The sequence below is a fragment of the Ascaphus truei genome, chromosome 8, assembly GCF_040206685.1.
Source record: "Ascaphus truei isolate aAscTru1 chromosome 8, aAscTru1.hap1, whole genome shotgun sequence".
Classification (NCBI taxonomy): domain Eukaryota; kingdom Metazoa; phylum Chordata; class Amphibia; order Anura; family Ascaphidae; genus Ascaphus; species Ascaphus truei.
Window position 1 is genome coordinate 39,356,875 of NC_134490.1, and position 24,766 is coordinate 39,381,640.

General features: G+C 46.6%; 1 protein-coding gene across 2 annotated transcripts; it reads right to left on the reverse strand.

Annotated features, from left to right (window-relative positions):
• Window positions 1-442: 442 nt before the first annotated feature.
• On the reverse strand, window positions 443-23,512 carry MKNK2 (MAPK interacting serine/threonine kinase 2). Of its 2 annotated transcripts, XM_075611560.1 has the most exons (14): window positions 23,365-23,512; window positions 20,863-21,078; window positions 15,678-15,765; window positions 15,083-15,184; window positions 13,815-13,912; window positions 13,227-13,306; window positions 12,830-12,903; window positions 12,333-12,437; window positions 11,937-11,992; window positions 11,164-11,259; window positions 9,426-9,620; window positions 7,118-7,282; window positions 6,938-6,981; window positions 443-5,862 (listed from the first exon to the last, which is right to left on the reverse strand). In XM_075611560.1, the coding sequence occupies exons 2-14, from the start codon at window positions 20,911-20,913 to the stop codon at window positions 5,607-5,609; spliced, it is 1,410 nt and encodes a 469-aa protein (XP_075467675.1). In that variant the 5' UTR covers window positions 20,914-21,078; window positions 23,365-23,512; the 3' UTR covers window positions 443-5,606. The 2 variants fall into 2 exon arrangements, with proteins under 2 accessions (XP_075467675.1, XP_075467676.1); XM_075611561.1 differs by lacking the exon at window positions 15,678-15,765.
• Window positions 23,513-24,766: the final 1,254 nt, after the last annotated feature.

Genomic DNA, 24,766 nt, shown 5'->3' on the forward strand with positions numbered 1-24,766 from the left:
CCCCCCCAAATTTGACAGATCTAAAGAGGAGCAAGTCTAAAATTCTGCAGCAAAACCACTTCTTTACGTTAAGACAGACCCCCATAAATGGATCGAGTTTTCTACTTCCATCCTGCCCCCATCTTTTTGTCGGGGGGAAAACGGGTGTTGCAGATATATTGACGTATAAACCATTTTCTCCCACGGATTGAAAGATGCAACTGGCATAACTTGGGTTTCCTAAACCACACTTTACCTGCTATATTGGAGAGACATTAAAACTGTATGTGTATCTGACTACAAAATAGCTTGTTGGTGTATGTATTCTATACAGTAAAGTTGTCACGTATTATATTTTGGGGGGGGATAAATGAATTCTTTTGATGAGTTTTTGAGATCTTATTTCAAACGTGAGTCGAGATCACCCAGACATCAAACCATTTAACAGAACAGACACATGAAGTTGAGTGTTTTCGTGACACCTTTTATTCAATTCTTACAAAAAAACAGAATACAAAAAGTTCTGATGGAAACAGGAGAAAACATAAAACCTCCATTTAGCTGCATCAGAGAACCTGTTAAAATACAGTAAAGTGCTTATTTTTTTCAAGATTTTTTAAATTTTTTATTACTTATTATTTCTTTATGAACCCTCCCCCAGTTGGGAAAAAACAAAGTAAAAAAAAAAAAATGAATTTCCTTCTTCCATCGACCCTTTTTAGGGAGATTCACAAATCCACAGTGCATTACAAAGAAAAGAAGCATAGCTGTGTACAAGAAAATTTGAGTCTTATTTGTTTCCGTTAAAGAGGGAAAAGCCAATTTTTTTATCCTGATGCTTCCTCAAAAAAAAAAAAAATTAAGAGGAAAGAAAAATGAAAAAAAACATACAAAATTAATTTATGCTCCCAAATTTTGTGGCAAATCCAAAGAAACACTTATTCTGACCCCTCTTTTTGGAGCCAGTGTGTTGCAGTCACCCTAGCAGTTAGGTGGTTAACCGCATGTCGTGCTCAGCTGTTAAATGCCTCTCTCCAAAGGCGAATGTGCTTGTGAATTCTTGATGCGTTTGTTCTGGGTTGTGTTTCACAGAAACCAGAGGATGGAAAGCATTAACCCCTTTGTAGCGTCAGGGGGAGTTGACCGTACAAACTTTTCAGAGGCTTAAATCTCGCCATCCTAAGAGTTTTGGAATCTGTGATGGAAAAAAAGAATCTTTCTTCACGCAACGCTTAAAAGTTCCTTAATGGGTTTTTAATACTTGTAAAGGTGACACCCAACGCCTAAGTGCCTAATTAAAGAAAATAAAAAGCATTTATGGGGTTCAACGCCCCCCATGAATACCTAGAAAAAGGGGCAATTGAATCCAAAAGACCCACTGGGAATACAATGGTGAAACATCTGTAGTTTCATGAAAAATTGCAGATGCTCTTAACCCCTAAGCGAAGGGGTGAAAAGCTCCTGCCTCGCACCAAAGGGGTTAATAAAACCCCCCCGAAAAACTAGAGGCAGCAAAGAGGGGCTAGGTCAAGTTTTCCCTGAATATCCCACCTTTTTAACCCTTCAATACTCTTCCCTGACCTCAAGCACACACCAAGTATACAGACAGGCTCTGCACGCATCTTATTCAAGTGTTCTTAATATAAGACATTAGCATATATATATATTTTTTTTTTAACCGATAAAGAATACTCAAAATAACAAAATTCTTACGAAAATAAAGACCTCTTGACGTACAGTTAAGATCACAATACCCGACACCCCCCTCCAGGTTGCAAGAGGGCCCCGGATTATGGGTCTTCAGTCACATGGGGAACACGAGGGCGGAATTACACGGCCGATCATCGTTCGTTCACTAAAAGGCAGCCATGTTAGCGCCCAACATATTAATAAAATTGTCTGGATTCCAACCGAACGCAAAGCGTATGTATGTACAGACATATGTAAAAGCATAGTCACATACAGATACTGCCACGAGCAAAACCTAATGTGAAAAGTTTCCTCCACCCCCCTGCCCCCACATAAAAACCCATTATGCAGGACCCTACACCTGTGTGTATTCAGAAAGATGCTGTTTGTGCATTCATACGCATATATGTATAGTGTACATATATACTGTACATGCGCACACTATATATACAGTAAGTATATATGCATGCACAAATAAACTATGCAAATATACACATGTATGTATATGCAATATCCATAGACTATACTGCACAGATATTTTCAGCTATAAACTGCAAGGCTGGCCCTACAGAAAGCCAAGACTTACGAATAGGATCTCATTTCACTTTTGGTACGTGGCAGTATTCGTATAGAACATAGAAATGCCACCTATTGCAATAAGGCACTTTGATTTGTCTGGCTACCACGTGGCATCCTCACCATCAGGTCGCATAATACAGAACAAAGCTTCCCCGCGCTGCTGGATACCTCACCCAAGAAGCAGCCAAACAAGAATAAGAGCTCACATCTGGGAGTGTCACTGCCTTCCCCATAAGTTACAAACACTGATCTATCTCTACTTATTGCTGTGCGTAACAAACGGCCACAATGTCACTACCATTTCAGTAAACAATTGTCAGCACCGGTGCATCACCTTGCTGAAGTGCCTTATTGCTTTAAAAAAAAAAAAAAAAAAAAAAAAGGGGGAGACCATCAACGGCCAGTGTACATTTTTCTTGGGGCAGAGGGACCCAGACCTATAAATCATTCACAAAAACAAAAAAACACTGAAATTTTAGAGCAAGGGTGGCCAACTTCAGTCCTCAAGTGCCACTAACAGGTCAGATGTTAAGGATATCCCTGCTTCAGCACAGGTGGCTCAATCAGTGGCTAAGTTGACAGTTAAGTCGTTGGCTCAGCCATGGATTGAGGCACCTGTGATGAAGCAGGGATATCCTTAAAACCTGACCTGTTGGTGGCCCCTAAGGACTGGAGTTGGCCACACCTGTCTTAAAGGAAACATTAACCTGCATAATTTACATGGCAGACTTTATGGTGCACCCAAGTCTTTATGCTTCTAATCTTATGGGGATGGGGGAGGGGGGGGGGGGGTGAGGGGGGTGGCTGACCTGTCCATCACCACCAAATCCAGCAACAGCACTACCTATCCTGATGGAAAAATAGGTGCAAGGGGAGAGAGCAGATGGGGAGTATTACGTGAACATGCCAGCCACAGCTCCCAGTAGTGTTTGGCCTTATGCTCTGGCTCCTAAACATTTGGTCTGGCTCCTACATTAAAAAAAAAAAAAAAAATGCCCATAACTAATGATTTAAACTGTGGTTAGAGTAAGATATTTAGGGGGCTAATCTATATATGCCAAAGCAGACATTCGGCCCGTTTTCAACGGCCGCTTTGCTGTATACAGAATAAGGCCCTTAAGAGTGTCACTTTCTCTACTCTTAATTCGCTTTGGTTGCCAACCAAAGCCTTTGTGGGTAACTGTTGAGGGCAGCTACCCTATGGGTGAGAAATGCATTTAGGAAGAGGGTTTTAAATCGTGAGGAAAAAAGTTGGATTTACATAGCACCAAATCATATTTCCTCCTCTTGCTTCTCATACGAAAACATTTCACAAAGCTGCATTCTTAATTCATAGAAGTTCATTCAAAATGACATCACAAAACACGGCTTTCTGTCCCTTATGTAAAGGACATTCCTTTCGTCAACCATCCCTCCCTAGTGCTAGGTCTGCCCACTATTTCCTGTCTGCGCTGAGAATTATAAGCGGTTGAGTGTGTATAACGGCTCCATCAGACAGGTATCATGGGATTCATTCTGCACATTCCAAATCAGGCAGTGACCCCCTACCCTGCACCCTTATCTCATGAGAGATGACCTGTGAACAACTTATTAAGGGTACGAAGCACTTTAAAGGTGCCGTCGCACTTTGGTGCGGGGGGGTATGTGTGGGTGTGTACAGAGACACATATACCAAGACAAGTATTTTGAATTCTTTTCAGAAGGGTCAACCCTTTAAACACTTTCCATATCACAGCAGCCTAAAGGGTTAAGTCGCTGGTGCACTTACATTGAGGCAGCTCTCTGACAAACGAGGGGGCTATCATGTTAGGATGAGAGGGTGACACTGATATTCTGATTTCGATAAACAGACACCCGGGGATTTATAATTCCGTACGCAGAGTGTCAGGAAACCGATATTTTATCAGTAGATTTTAAACAAAAATCGGGATTTAAATGCTACATTTCAGCTTCTGCCAAACCTCCCCTTCAAATCCTACCAACCCTACAGACAGCCCCGCTTTTCAGAGAAGGGAATTTTTCACAGTCTGATAATATAGGAAATGCATTCCTGCAAAATAAAAAAATTAAAACATATCCTTTGGTGAAAAACAAATATACACACAAAAAATAAAATAAAAACATAATATAGATGTGGGTTTTTGAAGCCTTTTTTTTTTTTTTCTTCTTCTTTAGAAAAATGTAGGATGTGGTTTGAGGACCAGCAAAAATAAAGGGTAATTGGAAACCAGCCAATTGGAAACCAGCCAATTGACACCCAGTCTTCTCTTGTTGCTGGGTAGAAATAGCTCTATATCTCTATATCCCATTCAAAGCAAGAGATGGTACACGCAGAGGACTTGCGGAATGGTTAGCAGGTGTTTATTCCGTGTTAAACGGTCTCACAACAGGGACCTTCAGCATGATAAATGATAGACCGGTACTGTTGGATTGAAACAGAACAAACACCTGCTAACCACTGCACAGGGTTTGTGAGTAGTGCACGAGCTCCTTTATTGATGTATTTCAGCCCTCATCGATACACCCAGGTGATTGACCACTGGATTACCACGAGTGCTCCCATAGCTGACCTATAAGGGGTTTCAACCCTTTGTTGCACTTGGGCAAGATTCTACCCTGAACCGAACAGATGCACCCTCAACTAAGTTTTTGCAGGACGTATGGTAGAGAGAACGCAAGGCACCGAGGGAGTGTGATATCACGGTAACCGAACTCCTGCAGTGCCCTACCGATGTCAAGCGGGTCAGAGAAAAATGCTTTTGGTGACCCAGTCAATGACCCTTTAGCCATACTGGCGCTGAAGGCGTTAAGAGACCATGCATTGCCCTGCAGACTTTAAAGGTACAGTCCTTACAATAAAAAAAAATATTGTTTTTTTTTTTTTAAAACAGACTTTTCCGCTTTATTTTTTTTTATAAGAAATTTGAGTTGAATCCCTTTAAAATGTTTTCTAGCCGATAAAAAGCTTATAGGGATGAAGCCACTGATTAAACTATATAGTGAAAATCAGAGAAGGAAAAAAAAAAAAAAAAAAAAAAAAATTATATATATTTATTTGTATTTTTTTTTTAAACTTTAAACAAGTGCTTTTTTTGTGTTTTACCCCCAAAATTCTGCAGGGACTGCACCTTTTAAGTTGCACATTCCACAGGTTGTTACAAAGGAACATTTTGAAGGATTATTTTGTGTACCCCAAATCATCCTGTGTTGATGCCCCAAATAAGGAAGGCAACAACCCTATAAAAGGAGGGTGCCACACCGCTGGGCAACTCTGCAGCAACGTTCCCAGTCTGCAGACGGAAACTCACATGCGCCCCCGTAAGAGGGAAACAGGCAGGGGTGCGGAGTGGGTCGAATGTTCAGTCGCTGACTGTAAGCAGAGGGACAACCCCCGGCGGGGAGATGCCCCCTTTGCAGGCGCTGTTCTGCCTTCTTTTGGCCAGTTTCGACTCAGATGGGGGAGAGAGTCGCATGGAGCATGAGGTAGCCTTGATGAGGATGAGGCAGGAGGCGGAAGAGTCTGCTCCTTCCTCTTCCTCCTCCCGCTCCATCAGCTGGCGGTTCATCGCGATGGCTTCAGCCGCGAATGAGGTCAGCTCTTTGGCACTGCTGTTCCTGCAGAGGGGGACAGATGGGGAGTTAGGAGAGGGCCAGGGAACCCAGCGCTTACATTACAGAACCATTCACATATTTATTTTTTTACAAAAGTATATGCAGCACTGCACACAATTGTGCATGTACGATTACATACTGCGCAGAAGAACTTATACGCTTATTTTGGCACAGGAAGATAAAGAGACTTGTCCAAGGTAACAAGGAGCCCATATGGGGACTCAAACCAGATTAGATGTAGTTTTAAAGGATCTGTTCATAGAATGCAAATAAAGCCTATTAAAAAGGTGTTGTTCCCCATCGTTCAAGAACTTCCGCATAATGTACAATGCGGTGTTTTCACCTTTAACTTCGTCCCCCGATTAAAGATTCCTAAACTGTGTTTCATTCCTGAGACAGGAGTTAATAACGGCTAATAACACCCCTCCCCCCCCCTTACTTTGTGACTTCACTAGGCTTCAAAAGATCCTTACCAGAGAAGCTCAGAATAAGACAGCTTCTCTGATTAATCTCTTTGAAGTCTGCATGGAAAACCGCAGTGCTGCCTGATGGTGGAGCAAGTAAGAACAACAAGAGGTTGCTGTGTGGACACTACCTGCAGGCTTTGGGACACTACCTGCAGGCTTTGGGACACTACCTGCAGGCTTTGGGACACTACCTGCAGGCTTTGGGACACTACCTGCAGGCTTTGGGACACTACCTGCAGGCTTTGGGACACTACCTGCAGGCTTTGGGACACTACCTGCAGGCTTTGGGACACTACCTGCAGGCTTTGGGACACTACCTGCAGGCTTTGGGACACTACCTGCAGGCTTTGGGACACTACCTGCAGGCTTTGGGACACTACCTGCAGGCTTTGGGCCTTGTTTATTTTTTTTTAAAGCATATCAATATCAAAAACTAAGAAAAATATAAGGTTTGCAATATGACATCCCACAGGTCACTTTCAAGGACTTTGGGGGGGAAGGGGGAAGAGGGTGGGCACAACTGCAGCGTTTAACCCTTCTGCTCCCAGAGGGAGCTGCAATGTATCACAGTGCTTAGCTCTACTGGGGGGTAAAAGGATATTTCTGCTCACCTTTGTAGGATAATTGGAGTGGGGAGCGTGTTGTCTGGAGCGGACTGTAAGGGCGTGAACAGGAGAGGAGAGAATTAGCTACAAGGTATACAGCATGTCAACTTATAGTACAAAGCAGGACTTCCATGAAGCAGCCTAGGGATGAATGAGGGAGGGGGCACGGGTGGGAAAATCACTCACCCCTTGCACCCATGGGTGCTGCAACACCTGCGCCGCGCTAAGTCTCTTCTTGGCGTCCCGCAACAGCAGCTTGGAGATGAGGTCTTTGGCTCCGAAGGAGATTTGAGCCCAGTCCTTGTCCGGGAACTCGTACTTCCCCTCTTGGATGCTGACAAACAGCATGTTCTGGGGGAGCAGAGGGGGACAGGAGAATCAAACAAGGATCGCAGTGTAAGACCACGGACCCAGTGTAATTATTGCAGCTGATTGACCGAGGCTATATAGATATATAGATACACACACTTTTTTTTTAATTCACACGCCAGGTTCTCGGTGTATTATTAACCCCTTTATCACAAGAGACGCATACAGTGCATTACTCCGTCTGCTCCTATCCTGCCACCCATTTCTCCGCATGTCACACTACTCTTTAGGTCGGCTACTACAGGGCAGTGAGCCAGATGTCGGTAGTGGGGGGAGAGAAGAACGAGATCATGTCAAACAAATGTAATTGTAATTTTAAGTGGGTGACCAAGGTAATAGATCAGGGGGAGCACTAGATGGAGTTTACCTAGATTGTAGTAAGGCCTTTGACTGTCCCACATAGAAGGCTGATAAACAAGTTGCAATGCTTGGGATTGGACTAAGGTGGTGGAATGGATAAGACATTGACACGAAGGATAGACGACAGAGAGACGCGGTAAAGAAAGCTCATTCAGACGAGGGGAAGGTACCCAGGGAAATAGCTCAGCGATCTATACTGGGACTGGTGCCCTTTAATATCTGTATTAGCGACATTACAGATGCTTTGGAAGGGAGGGTTGGCCTTTTTGCAGGTGACAGATCTGCATGGGGGTTGACACTCCATGGGGGGTAAACACAGCGACTAATGATGTAGGTAGATTGGAGGAATGGGCAGTAGTGCAGAAACTGCATTTTAATGCCAAGAGGTAGAAACAATGCACTTGGGTCACAATAATCCGAAGGCAGAAAACAGGATTACTAGCACTATAATGTCAACTACTACAGAGGAGAGAGACCTGGGAGTCATTATTTCAGCAGACGAGCAATGTAACAAAGCTATGCGGAAAGCCAGCACTGGGTGTTAGGATGTATAGGGACTGGTGTTAGCAGCAGAAAGAGGGGGAGGGGTGACGCCACTTTATAGAGCATTGGTGAGACCTCGAGTACGGTGTTCAGTTCTGGAGACCATATCTCCAAAGGCACATGAATAAATTGGCTGTTCAAAAAAAAAAAAGCGCTACTAAGATGGTGCATGATCTACAGCAGGGGTGCGCAAACAGGGGGGCCCGACCGTTAGAGGTCCCACGCTCTCTCCCAATGCATTTAAATTAAAAGCCGGGGGAACGCACGAGGCCTCCAACGCCCTTGTATTGGCTTCCAGTAACGCGTCGTCATGCTAACCACACAGCGTCATTTAACGCCAGAGCCAAGCAGGGGAGGAGAGCAGGCAGGGGGGGCAGGAGGCGCAGGGGGAAAGGATTGCGTACCCCTGATCTACAGCATCAATTCTATCAGGAAAGACTACAGGACCTTTATATGTTCAGCTTGGGGGATAGAAGGGGGAGGAGGGATATGATCAAAACTTTCAAACACATAAAGGGATCCGACAAGGTACAGGAGGGAAACATATTCCAAAGAGAAAAGTGCTAGAACAAGATGTCATTCTCTGGAGCTGGAGGGTGAAAGGCTAAAGGAACTGCCTCCCAACAGAGGTGCTAGGGGCCAATACAGAAAGGGAATTCAGACATGCTTATTTATTTATAAGATATTTTACCAGGAAGTAAATGCTTGGAATGGCCATAAGGCTGGCTCCATGGTGCCGCAGACTGTGCGGACGCGTCGGCACGCTGAGCGAACAGACTGCCTTAAGGCAGTGTTCGCGTCCATGCGGCGTGCGTCCGCGTCGAAGCAGGAGGGGGCGCGCGTTGCTTGAGTAATCAGTTAAACTGATTTCTCAGCTTGACAGACCGGCCACGTGAGCGGTTCGGCCAATGAGGGCGAAGCAGCTCAGTGACGTCACTAGGAACGCCCCCCCACGGCGCGTCTAGCAGGGCCAGGGAAGGCACCCGCTTTCCCACAGCCTCCGCACGGTAGAAGGCACCATTGCCCCAGCCTAGGGCTAAATCCTAAATACGAAAGAAAGCCAAGAATCAAATAGGATCTGAGGTTTTACAGCAGTCACGGTGAGCTGAGTGGTTCTAATCTGCCGTGAAATGTTGCTCTGCAATGCACTGCCCCTCTGGCACTGAAGGGGTTAAATTCCCCAACACTGGGTACCATCTGCGGTCGGTCGAGCCACACCCACCTGGCACGCAGGGCAGGCCTCGCCACGGTCCCAGCCGCAGTCGCTGCCGCAGTGTCCCACAAAGGGCGGGTACCCGCTCAGCATGATGTACAAGATGACCCCCAGGCTCCACAGGTCGCAGCGCTTGTCATATATCGACGCCTCCTCGTTAAACGCCTCCACCACCTCTGGAGCCATGTACTCTGCTGAGCCGCACTGTGGGAACAGACGCCATCATTAATGCTCCCCCCCCCACTGCATGAAGGTCTGCTTTAAACAAAAAAAATGACAAGGTTTCTCTGCATGGGGCGGGTGTAGGTTAACCCCGTAAGGACCAGAGTCCTGCAACACAGCAAATGAGTGTGTTGAAAGCCCCTCCAAAGGGGAGCTATGGCTCATGGAATCTGTACCTCCCACAGCAGGGTGACAGTGACAGATCGGATCATAGGAACCTAAAGGATCCAGCGTCTGTCACTGCACGGTAATACCAAGAGACCTGTGCACATTGATTGGCTCCCACTGCCAGGTGACAGCCCAGCGTAGTTTGTGCGTTATTAAAGCAGCTATACTACTTTCCAACTTTTTTTTCCTTCTTTTTTTACATGTAAATGACAATGTATAATTCTACATTCTTACCCAAGCTAAAATAGTTTGGTGCGCCTGCTCTAAATCTGTCAAAATCCTGACTGAAGCGGCCATTAGGTTAGTCACACAGTCAGTGTAACTCAGCAGCTACAATGTATCATTATCCATGGTTACAGTTTACAGCTCAAGCTGCTGTGAGCAAACAACAAATTAGCCCAAACAGGAAAGTGTTACAAAGCTCTTGCACCGCTTGGGAGGTGGGCTAAAACCGGCTATAGAAATCAAATGATGCTTTAAAAATACATTTAAAAAAAAAAAAAAAAAAATTTCATTAAAAATGGCATTAAGTTTATTTAAAAACAAAAAAAACAACCTGTTAGCCAACACTACATTTAATTTGTATGTCTTTTTAAAACACAAGACTTTACATGCTTTGCTGCTTTAATATGGGTGATGCAGCCCCTTCTCCCCCCCCCCCCCCCTTCCAGGCAGTGAAAGGGTTACCACGCCACCCCCCCTCCCTTCCTTCCTGCAGGGTCACGTTGGGCTGCTCATGTTTACAGGCTCTCCGAGCAGCTCTGCCAAACCCACCTCTGGGCATCAGCCAGGGGACAGTTTGCTTTCTGAGAATTGGCAGAGAGCAGGTGGGAGGAGAGGTGGGTGGGTGAATGCATTCCTCTGGCTGCCAGAGAATAACCCCTTCTGTGCTGGAGAGGGGGAGGGAGGGGCAGCCGTGGAAAGGAGAGAATAGAAAGGAAGAGAAAGACAGGAGAGAGAAAGCAAAAAGGGAGGGAGGAGAGGAGGGAGAAGAGAAGCGGGAAGGAAAAACACAGGATAAGAGAAGCAGACATGGGTACATTTGCCAAAATATTTTTTCCTAGAAATCAGGCGTCATTGTTAAAGCCCCATCCCTCCTCCCCCCTACTGGGGACTCCCAGGGACAAGGACATTCACCACGAGCCACATCCAGAGAGGGCATTCACCCCGGCTTACGTCTACAGCGCCTCACGGAATATTACACCTGTCCCAGGAACAAATGATGCAGAGGCCGTGAAGGGGTTCAAAACAAACCACAAAGCGCAGCATCCCACAGGACCTCAGGACCTCAGGAGACCTGTACCTGGCCTTACTACTGCCCTCCATTACCTGCCCTCTGCCTGTGTCTAGTTCTTACCGGGGTGAGCAGCTCTGGGGTAGATATCGGGGAGCAATCGCTGTTCAGTTTGATCCCGCTGCCGAGGTCAAAATCACAGATCTTTACCGGGGACACCTAGGAAGGGACAGAGCGTCCGATTACCGAGGCTGCAGTATAGATGCAGCCGCCGCGCGCGCGCGCTTCTCTACACTTCTGGGTTTATTCCGTTCAGCACAGAAAAAAACCAGGCTCCAGGATCAGACGCCCTCGCACCATCCTGTGTATAGTCTTGTACACAGTTATCTTTGATAGTCGTGCGGGAACGGGAGCTGGAGGCGGCCCCTCGCCTGCTTCATGTAACGTACAACAGAAGAAATGCTCTGACGCACATACACAAATTACTCCACATTGCTGCAGTCACGCACAATGTGCAGGAAACTAAGACGGGAAGCAGATCGCACAACGTTTCGGGGGGGGGGGAGGAAGAGGGGTTTTTGGCAGCCAGTGGAGGAGATTGTGTTCCCCGAAACTTTGTGCGATTTGCTTCCCTGCAAAATAAAGTATATGTACTCTTGAATATAGTAATCATGAATCATTTTCATATGTGCGGCAGAGAAACTCTTATTCTGTTTTTCCTCAGACAGGATTTAAGTTTTAGATTGTATATTTGAGAAAAACAATAAATAGACCATGTTATTTTTTTTTTTTTTAAATTAAACTGTATATTTGCTTTATACATTTTATACATACACACTTTAATGTAATTACATACATATATAGTCTACATCGTTGTACATATATACTATACTCACTTGGTGTGGGCTCTCACAAAGGATATTTTCGGGTTTCAGGTCCCTGTGCGCTATACCTGTGGGAACATACAGCACAGGGTCAGCTAATCCTATAGGGTCACCCGTTCAAGGGCAGCAGATTCCTGCATGCCAGTCTGCCATGCTGAAATGTCCCCTAAAGCAACCTTATATTAAACAAAGTATACTGTAATCCAAGGGTGGGCAGCTCCGGTCTGCATGGGCCACCAACAAGCCAGGATATCTGTGCTTCAGCACAGGTAGCTCAATCGGTGTCTCTGTCTTTCGACTGAGCCACCTCTGCTGAAGCAGGGATTTCCTGAAAACCTGACTGTTGGTGGCCCATGCGAACTGGGAGTTGGCTACCCCAGCGCTGCTGCCACACACGCATGTACATACCTTTGTTGTGCAAGAAGTCCAGAGCCCCAGCTATATCCCGTACCACAAAGCTGGCCTCCCTCTCATTGAAATGTCTCCGGCGGTGAATGTGAGTCAGTATGGAGCCTGCAGGGGGCGCACACATGAAACACTCATTAAATGTGATAGGGGGAGAGCAGCGAGGTCAAGTAACAATATCAACAAATACAACAGATTTTATTCAGATTTAAAAAAATATTTAAAAAAATGTGATTGATTCAAGGTGAATGTTACTATATTTTTATTTACTGATTACAGTGGAAATATAAAAATATTACGGTAGCTATTTATCAAGCAGAGAAATTCTGGGGCAAAGAAAAGATCCTACTGCAAGCAACAGGATTTCCTAAAGCAACAGAGCGGTTTTGCTCCAGATGTGCGCGCACCTACGTTGTAGGTTTAAGGGAAACATTTCTAGGAAGTTTTTTCCCCCACCGCTTCTAGTTTCATAGGGGAAAGTGAAGGCAAAGGACATTTACCTCCATACATCTTCTCAAACACCAGGTAAAACTTTTCTTCCTCTTCAAAGAACTCGATCAGTTCCAGGACGTTGCTGAGGAGAGGAGATTTGACATGAGACGGATCACGGAGAAAGAGGGCCCGGATTTAGGTTCGAGGACATATAGGGACTTGTAGGTGACATGACGTTTTTTTTATTCATGTGTTACTTAATACTGCAACGGGCAATGCAAAGGGAAAGTCTAGGTGGGTCAGAGAGAAACCATAAGTTCCCTCTGCGTCCCCTTGCTGTTGGACAGTATGGGTCACAAGCCCCTTTTGTGTCACCCTGCAGTTCAAGGAAAGCTCGGGGGCATCATTCTACCACAGTCATATCACCCTGCTGTCTTTGCCCTCCAGCCCTGCCTGCCTGCTTACCTGTGTCCCTGACACTGATACAGCATCTCCACCTCCCTGAACACGCGGCTGCGACTGTGCCCCTGCCGCTTCTCAATGATCTGGAACAGAACGGGTCGGTAATAAATTAGGACCATTCTCCGCCTGGTAATTAGCATCCATCAACACCTTCGCTTTGCTGGTCCTGCTGGCAGCATGTGGGTTAACCAGAGCAGAGGCTGCTTTTAATAAAGGGCAATAAGGCAGGATACAAAACCCAATAACCCGTAAATATTAACCCTTGCACTGCCAGCAAAAGGGGAAAACCACCTTCACTCTGCTCACAATCGCAGCTACACCCCTTTTGTATGCCCGCTCTCATTCGTTAGGACCACTCCCCCGCCCCACTAGTATCATAATAAGATCACGCTGAGCAGAGACGCCCAAGAGATAAGAGCACCACCGTTAGCAAACAGCCAATCAGAGGCCAGCTTTGCAAGGGCATGTCTGGCACAGTGAGGTAGGAGTGTGATGGGGTCAAGGAGACAGACTATCTGCAAGCACAGAGCTTGCAGAGCAATTGCACAGCTAAATACATATCCATTCATATCCACCTCCCTCCCCACTCACCTTCACTGCGTACTCCTTGTTAGTGATCAGGTTAATGCAGCTCTGGACCCGAGCGTAAGCTCCTTCACCCAGAATCTCGTCCTGCAGCTGGTACATATCTGCAAAGATCACACACAAACAAATACCCTTAGTACAGAAAGAGCACGGGTTGTTCTGGGACAGGACTGAGATGCAGTGACCGCGGCGTGTGCGCGATGCCGTTAGTACAGGAATAGTAGTGCGCTGCAGGACAGGGCAGAGATGCAGTGACAGCAGGGAGTGTAAGGGGGACAGAGGAGGAATAGCAGAGGGTGCTGATGGATACAGTGACAGCAGTGAGTAGGGGTGTTAGAAGAGGAATAGCAGAGAACACGTCAGGTTAGTACAGGAATAGTAGAGGATGCTGCAGGACAGGGATGCAGTGACACTAGCAAGTGTAAGGGTGCTGCAGGACAGGGGTGCAGTGACACTAGCGAGTGTAGGGGTGCTACAGGACAGGGATGCAGTGACACTAGCGCGTGTAAGGGTGCTGCAGGACAGGTATGCAGTGACACTAGCGAGTGTAGGGGTGCAGCAGGACAGGGATGCAGTGACACTAGCGAGTGTAGGGGTGCTGCAGGACAGGGATGCAGTGACACTAGCGAGTGTAGGGGTGCAGCAGGACAGGGATGCAGTGACACTAGCGAGTGTAAGGGTGCTGCAGGACAGGGATGCAGGGACACTAGCGAGTGTAGGGGTGCTGCAGGACAGGGATGCAGGGACACTAGCGAGTGTAGGGGTGCTGCAGGACAGGGATGCAGTGACACTAGCAAGTGTAAGGGTGCTGCAGGACAGGGATGCAGGGACACTAGCGAGTGTAGGGGTGCTGCAGGACAGGGATGCACTGACACTAGCGAGTGTAAGGGTGCTGCAGGTTAGGACAGAGATGCAGTGACAGCCCAGCTGTGGTTCCAGAGTAGGGATTACGTTTTTTGGGGTTTTATTTTTACGTTGTCTGTTAATTATTTTGTTTCCCTGGTGGTTCATTTTATTATTAAAATATAAAACGAAAAAAAGTGTTCATTATTTTTTTGTTTAACATTTGCCGTTATTTTTTTGTTCCCATTCTCCCCCGTGCTGCCTTCCTCCTTAGCCTGTGGCTCAGCTACAGGAATGGAAGCATCAAGTCCCATTGTCGTTTTAACCAGTAGCACAAGATGTTCAGTTGGCAGCGTTTCTCCAGTTAAACCCCCAAACCGCAATCTCTACCCGTCAGTGACTCCCCCTCTCCCCCCCTTACGAATCCTCACCCTCGAAGCGCCCCGTGAAGCTGTCTGTGGCCCGGCATCGCTTTTTCTTCTTGGTTCTTTTCTTGGAGTCTGGGATGTCTATGGGGGAACTTGAAGGCATGTCTGGGGCAGGGAGGAGAAGAGAGAGGGGGGAGGGGAAAGAAGAGGGAAGGTTATTAACATCCAACAGGCCAGGAGGAAACACTCAAACCCACCCCCCTTCTAACATCTGACCTAAATCCCCGCCCATGTGCTCTGCTAAGTGCCGTCTCCTCTCTACCCCACTTAAATCCGCCATTAGTACTCCAAACAGACCCCCTCCCTCCCTTCCCTGACAGAGGTACTGCAAACCACTGCTCTGTTAAACTGTACCCTTCCCCCAACCAATGCTTAGATTGCCAGCTCTGCAAGTTAGGGATCCCCATCCTCTCAATGTCATATTTTTGGCTCTGGGCTCCTGCCCCCATCCTGTACACGGATAAGGAGGGAGGTTCACTCACTCCTGAAACGCTAACAAGGCGGCGCAGTACAGACAGATTCTAACCCCTCCTGCAGGGGTAATCCTCTAACTCACCCCTTACCCTCCCTTAAAGGCACCGTCACCATGTTAACTCACCAGGACGTGACGGGCAGTCAAAATTGAACACGGACTCCCTGTGACTGGATCCCGTCCCATATTCCACCATCGCAAAAGGGTTTTGTCCCTAAAAAAAAAGGGGGGAGCCAGAGTTTCTTTTTAACAACAGCGTCTAGCCCCAAAATTCCCATCTCACACGTTCTCTGCTACTGCTGCGTCCTAACTTAAGTGGGGTTTATTACGCAGTAAATCCTGTTTCGATTAGAGAGGGAGTACCTTAATTAGAAACGCAGCGATAATTCCAACGCTGATGTGATCAGTGGTAAAGCACTTTTAAAGCAGCAGTTCCCCGAGAAGTTTAACTCCTACGGCTCGTATCTCGCCTCATGAGTATGTCCGGCTTTAATTTGGCGTTAAAAAATAAATAAAATAATGATTTTTCTACATTTCTAATCACCTGAAGTTACCATGGTGACATTTAGACCACACTGGACTCTGGAGAGAGCTCCATTTTAACCTCCCAGGCACTCAAAAATCTGATGCTCCTTTCAGGAGATATAAACATTAAAATAAAAACCAGCGCTGGAACCGGCAAGAAGAAATCCTTTAAATGCTTTTGCAAGGGAGGTGGGGGGAGAGGATGGGGGGGTAGAGGGGGGGCTGTGCACATTAGCGATGAGACTCAATAAACACGCCCCCTGTTTGTTAAATATGGGGCTACAAGAACAAGCATCTGATAAAAGGAATTTCATGGCACTTGAAAGAAAATAAAGTAATCAGTGCACTTTAAGGGTTGTTGAATTGTTCAAAGGAAAACAATTACATGGATACGTTGTTTGAACAAATAAGAGTCCATACAGAGCAATAAGAGTTCATACAGATAGAGGCAGTGGCTGTAATGTATTAAAGGGGAATTGAAAATCATATCAGCTTCCTCAAAAGGTCGTTGGTTTGTTTAAGCGACGACCTGCGATGATTTCTTTAAAAGTTACTTTAAGATCTCTTTCCAACTTTGTTTTTCAGTTTGTGAATCCAATGCGCCATTCAGGAGATACAAGCGTTTGAAATATTACGTGTCCGGGGAGGTAATAAAGGAGCTCTCTCCGGAGCCCGCTGCAGTCCACAGATTACCATGGCAACACCGGAAGCTAGAGATTCTGGAAATCCAAGACACGCTCAGAGGGCGAGATAACATCGTTATAGGATTTAAACCCACATAGGCTCCTGGGAAGGGCTTTCTGCTTTAAGTCATGTCACGGAAATAGAAGCACCAAGTAAAAAAAAAAACAATCCTCTGCAGGTGACAATTGTATTCTTCCTTCAGTAGGGAATACTGCAACCCCAAGACATGGCGAATCCGCCCCCCCATACCACGGACATCACAGCCATGAAGATTGCAACATCCTGGTCACTGTTTATTCCCGAGTGGCTGCGAGGTCCGTGGGAATGCGTTGGGGTTTCGGCTTTCCCGGTTATTTATTTATTTATAAAATATTTTACCAGGAAGTAATACATTGAGAGTTACCTCTCGGTTATCGCTTCGCATACAGTGCTTCCACTGCAGCTAGGGATTCTGGGTAATAACAGGCAAATGAGGACTCGCAGTAATATACAAAATAAAAGGATTTTTTCTGCGAGGAAGTCGCCTCTTTAAAATAGCGGTTTAACTCTCCCCTCGCACCCAAGAAATAATATTGCTCTACCTTTCTCTGGGAACACAAAATTTAAGCAGATGAGCTACGTCTGTGACCAATGACTGCTTCATTATCCCTTTACAAGAGACTGAACAAAGCTAACCTGTGGCTTTGTGGTCTGGCAACCAGTCTTATTACCAGAAGACAACAGCTAAAGATGGTAAAAACCCTCCAAACAGCTTTTGTTTACACTCAAAATGTTCATTAAAACAAATAGGCCAGTATTTTTAAATACACATGTTTTATTTTTTATCTGTTCCGTTCAATCTATTACACATACAATGTGCTGCCTGCCTCCCCGGCATCAAAAGGGTTAAGCTGGTGACTGTCACATAACATCCAGGTGTCTGAGTCAAGTGCTAACATACAACAAACCAGCTCTCGCCCTGCAGCTCCTCCCTCCCTCCCTCGCTCTAAGAATCTGCCCGGCAACAAGTTTTATTTTAACAAGGGGAGGAAGCGACGTGGAGCAGGCCGGGGCACGTGACAGGAAAATACACACACGGGAAAAACAAGTACAATGGCCATGGGAATTTAGGGGCCAGGAGGCCGCGGCGTCAGCCCACAGACCGGGCCCCGAATACACTTAAGGGGAATATGGAGAGAAAGTAAACCATTCGGTTTGTTTTATTTTACACGGGAATACGATGTTGCGCTCTTCTGCTCCGCGGTAACCTGGCAGCGTTATCGCCATGCGTCGCCAGGGTACCACAGCTTTTTATTTGGTGCCGTTGCATGAAATCAAGGCCCACACGGCTAGGATGTAAAGGCACTTCCACCACTGAACTTCTAGTTTAACCCTTGAGCTGGATTACTGTGCAACATTAAGCGCTTTACGTCTGCTTTAACCCTGTAGCACAAAGGGGCTTTGCCAGATATCCTGCATGGACGATTTAACTCTACGGTTGCCAGAGGGGCAGTGGCACAGATGCCTGTCTGGTTAACTAATTTCTAGCGCAACTTGGAACACTGCACATCTGGACTCAAGCTTGTCGCTGCCAGGAGGGCCTTCCATGGCCTTGCTGAAAAGCACTTCAGCACCCTCTGATAGCCAAAAGGTTAAATAAGGCTTTTGAAATAGATTAGTACAGATCTACAACACACACGTATATAATGTTTGTGTGCATTGTGGGCCAACAGCAGCATCAAAACGGTTACCCAAAACCATAAGTCATTAAGACCGCATTCCAGATACTGGGAAATCTCTAACTGGGAGTTCATATCGAGACAGAGAGAGAGAGACAGAGGCACAGAGGCAGAGAGAGAGAGACAGACGCACAGAGGCAAAGAGAGAGACAGACTCACAGAGGCAGAGTGGCAAAGAGAGAGAGAGACACAGACGCACAGAGGCAGAGTGGCAAAGTGAGAGAGAGAGACAGACGCACAGAGGCAGAGTGGCAAACAGAGAGAGAGAGAGAGAGACGCACAGAGGCAGAGTGGCAAAGAGAGAGAGAGACACAGACGCACAGTGGCAGAGTGGCAAAGAGAGAGAGAGACACAGACGCAGAGTGGCAAAGAGAGAGAGAGAGACAGACGCACAGACGCAGAGTGGAAAAGAGAGAGAGAGACACAGACGCACAGTGGCAGAGTGGCAAAGAGAGAGAGAGAGACACAGACGCAGAGTGGCAAAGAGAGAGAGAGAGACAGACGCACAGAGGCAGAGTGGCAAAGAGAGAGAGAGAGAGAGACACAGACGCACAGAGGCAGAGTGGCAAAGAGAGAGAGAGATGCACAGAGGCAGAGTGGCAAAGAGAGAGAGACGCACAGAGGCAGAGTGGCAAAGAGAGAGAGATGCACAGAGGCAGAGTGGCAAAGAGAGAGAGACGCACAGAGGCAGAGTGGCAAAGAGAGAGAGAGAGACGCACAGAGGCAGAGTGGCAAAGAGAGAGAGACGCACAGAGACAGAGATGCAGAGAGAGAGTGGCAGAGTGACAGAGAGACAGAGAGAATCAAACCATATGCCCAGGAATTTAAAACTAGTAACAGGAGTTAGGGCGGTGTTAGCGTTGGTTCTGATCTGGAAGCTTTAAAAATTTAGTCTTGGTCCCAAATACCATTGTTACAGTCTTGTCAGTGATTAAAAACAGTTTGTTTTGGGAAATCCAGTTTTCGAGTCTCAAAAAGTCAGACTGCGGTATGTTTTCAGGGTCGGAGAGGCTATGGCTGTGTGCATATAGGATTGTGTCATCTGCATACATGTGTATTGAAGCTTCCTTACAAGCTGTGGGAAGATCATTGATGAACACTGAGAAGAGTAGGGGCCCCAGAACAGAGCCTTGCGGGACACTGCAGGTGATATCCAGGGGGTTGGAGTCGGAGATGGACACATGTTGGGATCTACCCGATAGGTAGGAATGAAACCAGTTTAAAGCGTGCTTCCCTATTCCAGAGCTCTGGAGTTTGTAAGGCTAAGGCCCCGCTGCATGCGCCCGCACGGCATCCTTGTTTGCCGGCGGCGCGTGCAATTCACTGCACCGCGATCTGCGGTGAATTTTTTCCAGGGGGGCACGCCATGACGTGAGGGGGCGGGATCATCCCACAGCACAGCGCTGCAGCCCCTAAACTCCACAGCAGCCCCTGCAATTCACCGCTCCCTGCAGTCTGTAGGGAGAGGGAGGCGTGGTTTGAGCGGGGGGGGGGGCGTGGTTTGAGCGGGGGGGCGTGGTTTGAGCGGAGGGCTCTCGTGCTGTCCCCCCCAACCTGTCAGTCCCTCTCCCCCCCCCCCAACCTGTCGGTCTCTCTCCGTCCCTCCCGGAGCCCCCCTCTTCTCCCTCCCTCCCGGAGCAGGGGCAGCCTGCGAAACGGGCACCAGAGGAGGAGGGGGGATGCTATGCACGGCTGCACAGACAGGGTAGCCGCCTCCCTTCCCTCCCCGTAGCCGCCTCCCTTCCCTCATTGGCTGACTGCTGCACCACGTGACGCGTCAGCGCTTCTGATCACCAGAAGCTTGCAGCATCGGCCGGCTGACGCGTCACAGCACGCAGTCAGCCATGTCTGAAGGAGCCAGCGGGGACCTCCAGACTTGAGGAAAGGAGCTGGTGGCCCGCTGCCACGCACACCACCGGACGCAGCGAGACCAAAGCCTTAAGCAGGATAGCATGATCAACAGTATCAAAAGCCTTTGCAAAATCTAGGAATATTGCACCAGTGAGTTGTCCCCGTTCCATTCCACACTGTATCTCGTTGCAAACTTTTAGCAGGGTAGTTACCATGGAGTGTTTGGGGCAAAAGCCAGATTGGAATTGGCTAGGGACATTTGTCTTGGTATAGTAATCGCTTAATTGGTAGTGGACACATGTTTCCATGACTTTGGATATTATTGGGAGAAGGGAGATTGGCCTGTAGTTTGAGACAGTGCTTTTGTCCCCACTTTTGAAGATTGGGACAGCTCTGGCAGTTTTCCAGGTCTTAGGGATATGGCCTGCAGACAGGATAGAGTCGACTATGGAAGCAATTGGTTTGGCAATTGCTGGCTACTATCAACTTATTGTTAGTTTGGCAATTGCTGGTTAAGGTTAGTATCAACTTACCTTAAACGAGCGGTGGAATCCTTTCATCTCTGGGCTTTTCTTCTGCACCATTTTGGTCAAGAATACAAAACAAATTGAATCCCGATTGAAGAAAAGAAAAAAGTGGGGAGGTGGTGGTGAAAAAAAAAAAAAAAAAACTGGAAATTTGGGGAAAAGGTCAGAAAAAAAAAAACTAAATTTGGCAGAGCGCAAGTCCCAGGCGGCTGGAAGGAGATCCTGCGGGGAAAGAGAGAAAAAGGGGTGAGATTTATTGAATATGCCCCAAATCCACTTCCCAACGCTGCAGGAGAGATTAGCTCCATTCTAATGTGTGTCTCTCCAGCTCAGGAGATACAAAGAGGCGGCAGTAGTCCAGGCATGACAGTACTAGTGAGTACGGATTAATGCTCATTTTATTCCCCACCCAGAGTAACACTACGTTTCTTTTCACACCCAGAGTACTACTCTGATTTTCACATTGACCATTATTTTAGATTTGGTTCTCCCCACCTCTGCTCCTCAAGCCTTTCATCCAAGCACTCTAAGGGTTCAAAACGTTTGTTTGGCCATCACCTCCTCCCCCTCACACAAAGACAGGGAAACTTTTCAAAGCGGCAATGTCAATAAAAAAATTACAGTGTGTATTTTCTAGGTCTAGTTTTACTTATCTGTATTAATCCAAATTTAATGACCAATTGCAATATTCAATATTTCCCCCCCGTGATCTGCAGTATTTAAAGCTTCCTTACAGTATTTTGTTTTATATAAAAAAATAAATTAAAAAAACAGACAACTCATCTAAGAAGCCACCACACATCTAAATGTCCTTACTTGCCTGACATATTTTAGTTTTAAAATATCATGCAAAATTCCCATAGCTCCACCTCAACAAAAGACATGATTGTGAATAGAATGATTAGTTTTACATTGTTCTTGATTTGTATATATTTGTGGTTTTTATTGTATACCGCTTTTTAAAATCAATAACCAGGTAACAACGTTCCTCTGTATCCCACTGAGCAGTGCAATCAAGGTGGATAAGATACAGCATATTAAAACATGGCCGGAATTTAAAATGAATATGAAATCACCACTGCAAATTAAAACCGGAAGAGGTTCATCGCAGATACATTACGTATGGGGCACGCAGCTCCTAGGAGATTACAGACCAGCCATGAGGCATTATACTAGCCAGGACACCTCAAAAATTGATTACGTTTTAATATTGCAAAGGTTACCCCTTGTGTCCATTACAAACTGCATGCAGAGGAGCCGCAATCTTCTGGGTTCGTTAATGGGTTGAATCTTACTTCACTCAATTATACATATAAAACACAGGGGGGGGGGGGTGAAGAGAAAGAATTGAAAGCTTCCACTCGTGAAAACACTGAAAATAGTCTCCTGCACCCAGAGAGCTTGCCATCTAATGCCATCGTGGCAAGAAATGAATGCAACCGCGATACATGGTATCAGTGCACAGGGGAGTATGGTATGTATCCATAGACAGGGGAGAGGGTAAAGACATGGTGTCTGCAATATCTCCTTTAGAGATAGCGATAGATACGGCTATGAGACATAATTGTGCATAAACACATTGTGTTCCTGGCTTCCTGCCATCTGAGGTTTAGTTTAAAGGTCTTCAAAATCCCTTGGTGGTTAGGGGGGGGGGGGGGTGCTGCGATGCAGCCTGGCATGGAAGGGGTTATAGGTGCCTGCTCTGGTGAATCAGGGTCCAGTTCTTCCTCTGTCTGGGGCCCTTTACGATCCCCCATTTTTTTTGTTATTGGGGGAAGGATGCAGCAATGCAGTGTGTCAACGGGAATAATAAAAATGACCTCAGACTGCATCTGCAGAGGGAGAGGAGGATAGGACAGCAGTGAGACAAAGCCCTGCACCAGAGCAGCACTGAACAGAGGGGGGAAGAGGATCTACAATACATGGGGGGGGGGGGGGGGGGCATACACATTAAATATCTAGCTTTACTCCCTGTGGCTTGGGTCCATCTGTTGCTACAAGCAGAGCCCCCTGTAAACCTGCTGCAGTGCAAAAACATAACGTATTGTCTGCGTGACTAGGTCTTCAGCATGGAAGGAATAGGACATATCTATACATACGCAGCAGTACACTATGTATATTTAGATACAATACAAAACAACGAAAACAATGTTTAAACTAAGGGCATATGTATTTGTGCATGCATATATATACGCACACACACATATACATATATATACACATACATTGCATAATAGAATATACTGTAATACAAAATGATGAGATGTTGGTGTGGGGATAAACATTGACATACAAATGACATTTGCATTACAGTAGCAAAAAGACACGAACACCTCATTATTATTACAGTCCATGTATTCCCCCACCCACAATATTTCGATTGCAAGCTCTGCAGGGCAGGGTCTCCTCCATTGTTTACTTTGTCGCAAAGCAACGCGTTAAAAGCAGCAGATATACCCTAATATGCACCTCATGCATTTCCTGGACACCCCCTCACTTGCTGCTTACCTCTTGGGCTCTGCAGTGTGGGAGGGGGCAGGTCACTGCTCCGCCGCTGGGTTGCTGCTGCTGTTCTTACATCTGATGGAATGGGGAGTTACACAGCTCTGAACCTCCTGCCTGGTCCCTTTATATAACCTCCCAGGGAAGGCTGGGCTCAGGCTCGCATGATGACAGACCCAGCGCCGCCCACTGTACGTGCAGACAAACAGCAGCTAATCACAGGCTCTGTTCTCTGTGCCTCTCAGGATGGCCGCCTTGTCCCATACCAGTTTGAACCAACTTTGCAGCTGCTCCTCCTCCTCTTCCTGAGTTCAAAACACATTGCTCTGCAGCACAGCCCCTAACTTTAACCCCTCCACTGCCTAAGCATGCTGCAATCTGCAGCAATACTCCGCATTAACCCCTCCACTGCCTGACACACCTTGCTGCCGTCTGCAGCAATATTGACCCCTCCACTGCCTGACCCGCAGAGCATGCTGCAATTTGCAGTAATACACCCCCCTCTCTCACTCATGCCATTAACTCATTTACTGTCTGATTTACAGAACGAGGCTGTATGTACTGTAATGTGCACCAGCAATACTGAGCATTGACCCCGCCACAAACACATCTGGAATGTGTCTGAGCATGATGCAATCTATAGCAATCCTGCGTATCTGCCCTCCCAAGATTAACCTCTTGTATGCCAGAGGGGGCAAAGCACTCCATTGCTTCACTCAAAAGACAGCTGTGCGGTGCCTGCTGCAGTCGGCGTTTTAATTGCTTACTGGTTTACAGAGTGTATATCTCATTTTCAAACTCAGCACTGTTGCATCAACCCCTATTTGAATTTCTGTTTGACTAGCACCCAGATTCACGAGTTGGTTGGAATGGAGAGTTGCAACAGGCTTAATAAAACCCAGGGGTCAGACAGTTTCTTACTGTCTCTTGCTCTTGTAAAGATGCCCAGAGTATAATGTTCTTTTGTAAACTGGATCGTGCTCTTCTCATACATCCAAACTTTGTGTTTGGTTTGAAATACATCCAATGGCGTGAAGCCCTTGAGAAATTCCAGATATTGATGTGGATTTATTTGTTTATTTAATCATTTGGTAACACTTTTGTGCCCTAAAGTGTCAATGTGAACTGCTATAGATTGATATATCATTAGTTTAAAAAAAATATCAATAACATTCCCATATAATCATTATTGTTTAGGCCTCATCCCCACTGCTCGCGCTATGGCGTGAGCGGCGTTAACAAGATACGGCCCTCTATGGGGCCGGCCCCAGTCACTGCCTGCAGAAAGCGAGATGCGCGACCACCTTTGCCAAAAGACAAGATTTGTGTCTTTTGGCGCGGTGGCCGAGCGCTGGCCACGTCACGGCGGTGGTTCAGCCAATGAGGGCGAACCAGCCGTATGACGTCA

What these genes read in the sequence shown, in the direction of transcription:
- MKNK2 (XM_075611560.1), bottom strand. Translation starts at nt 20,913, where the DNA reads ATGGTGCAGAAGAAAAGCCCAGAGATGAAAGGATTCCACCGCTCGTTT. An exon ending in TGACTGCCCGTCACGTCCTG is followed by an intron (nt 15,185 to 15,677) that starts GTGAGTTAACAT and finishes TCCCTGCCCCAG; the next exon opens with ACATGCCTTCAAGTTCCCCC. An exon ending in CCCCAGAGCTGCTCACCCCG is followed by an intron (nt 9,621 to 11,163) that starts GTAAGAACTAGA and finishes CTGTTCCCACAG; the next exon opens with TGCGGCTCAGCAGAGTACAT.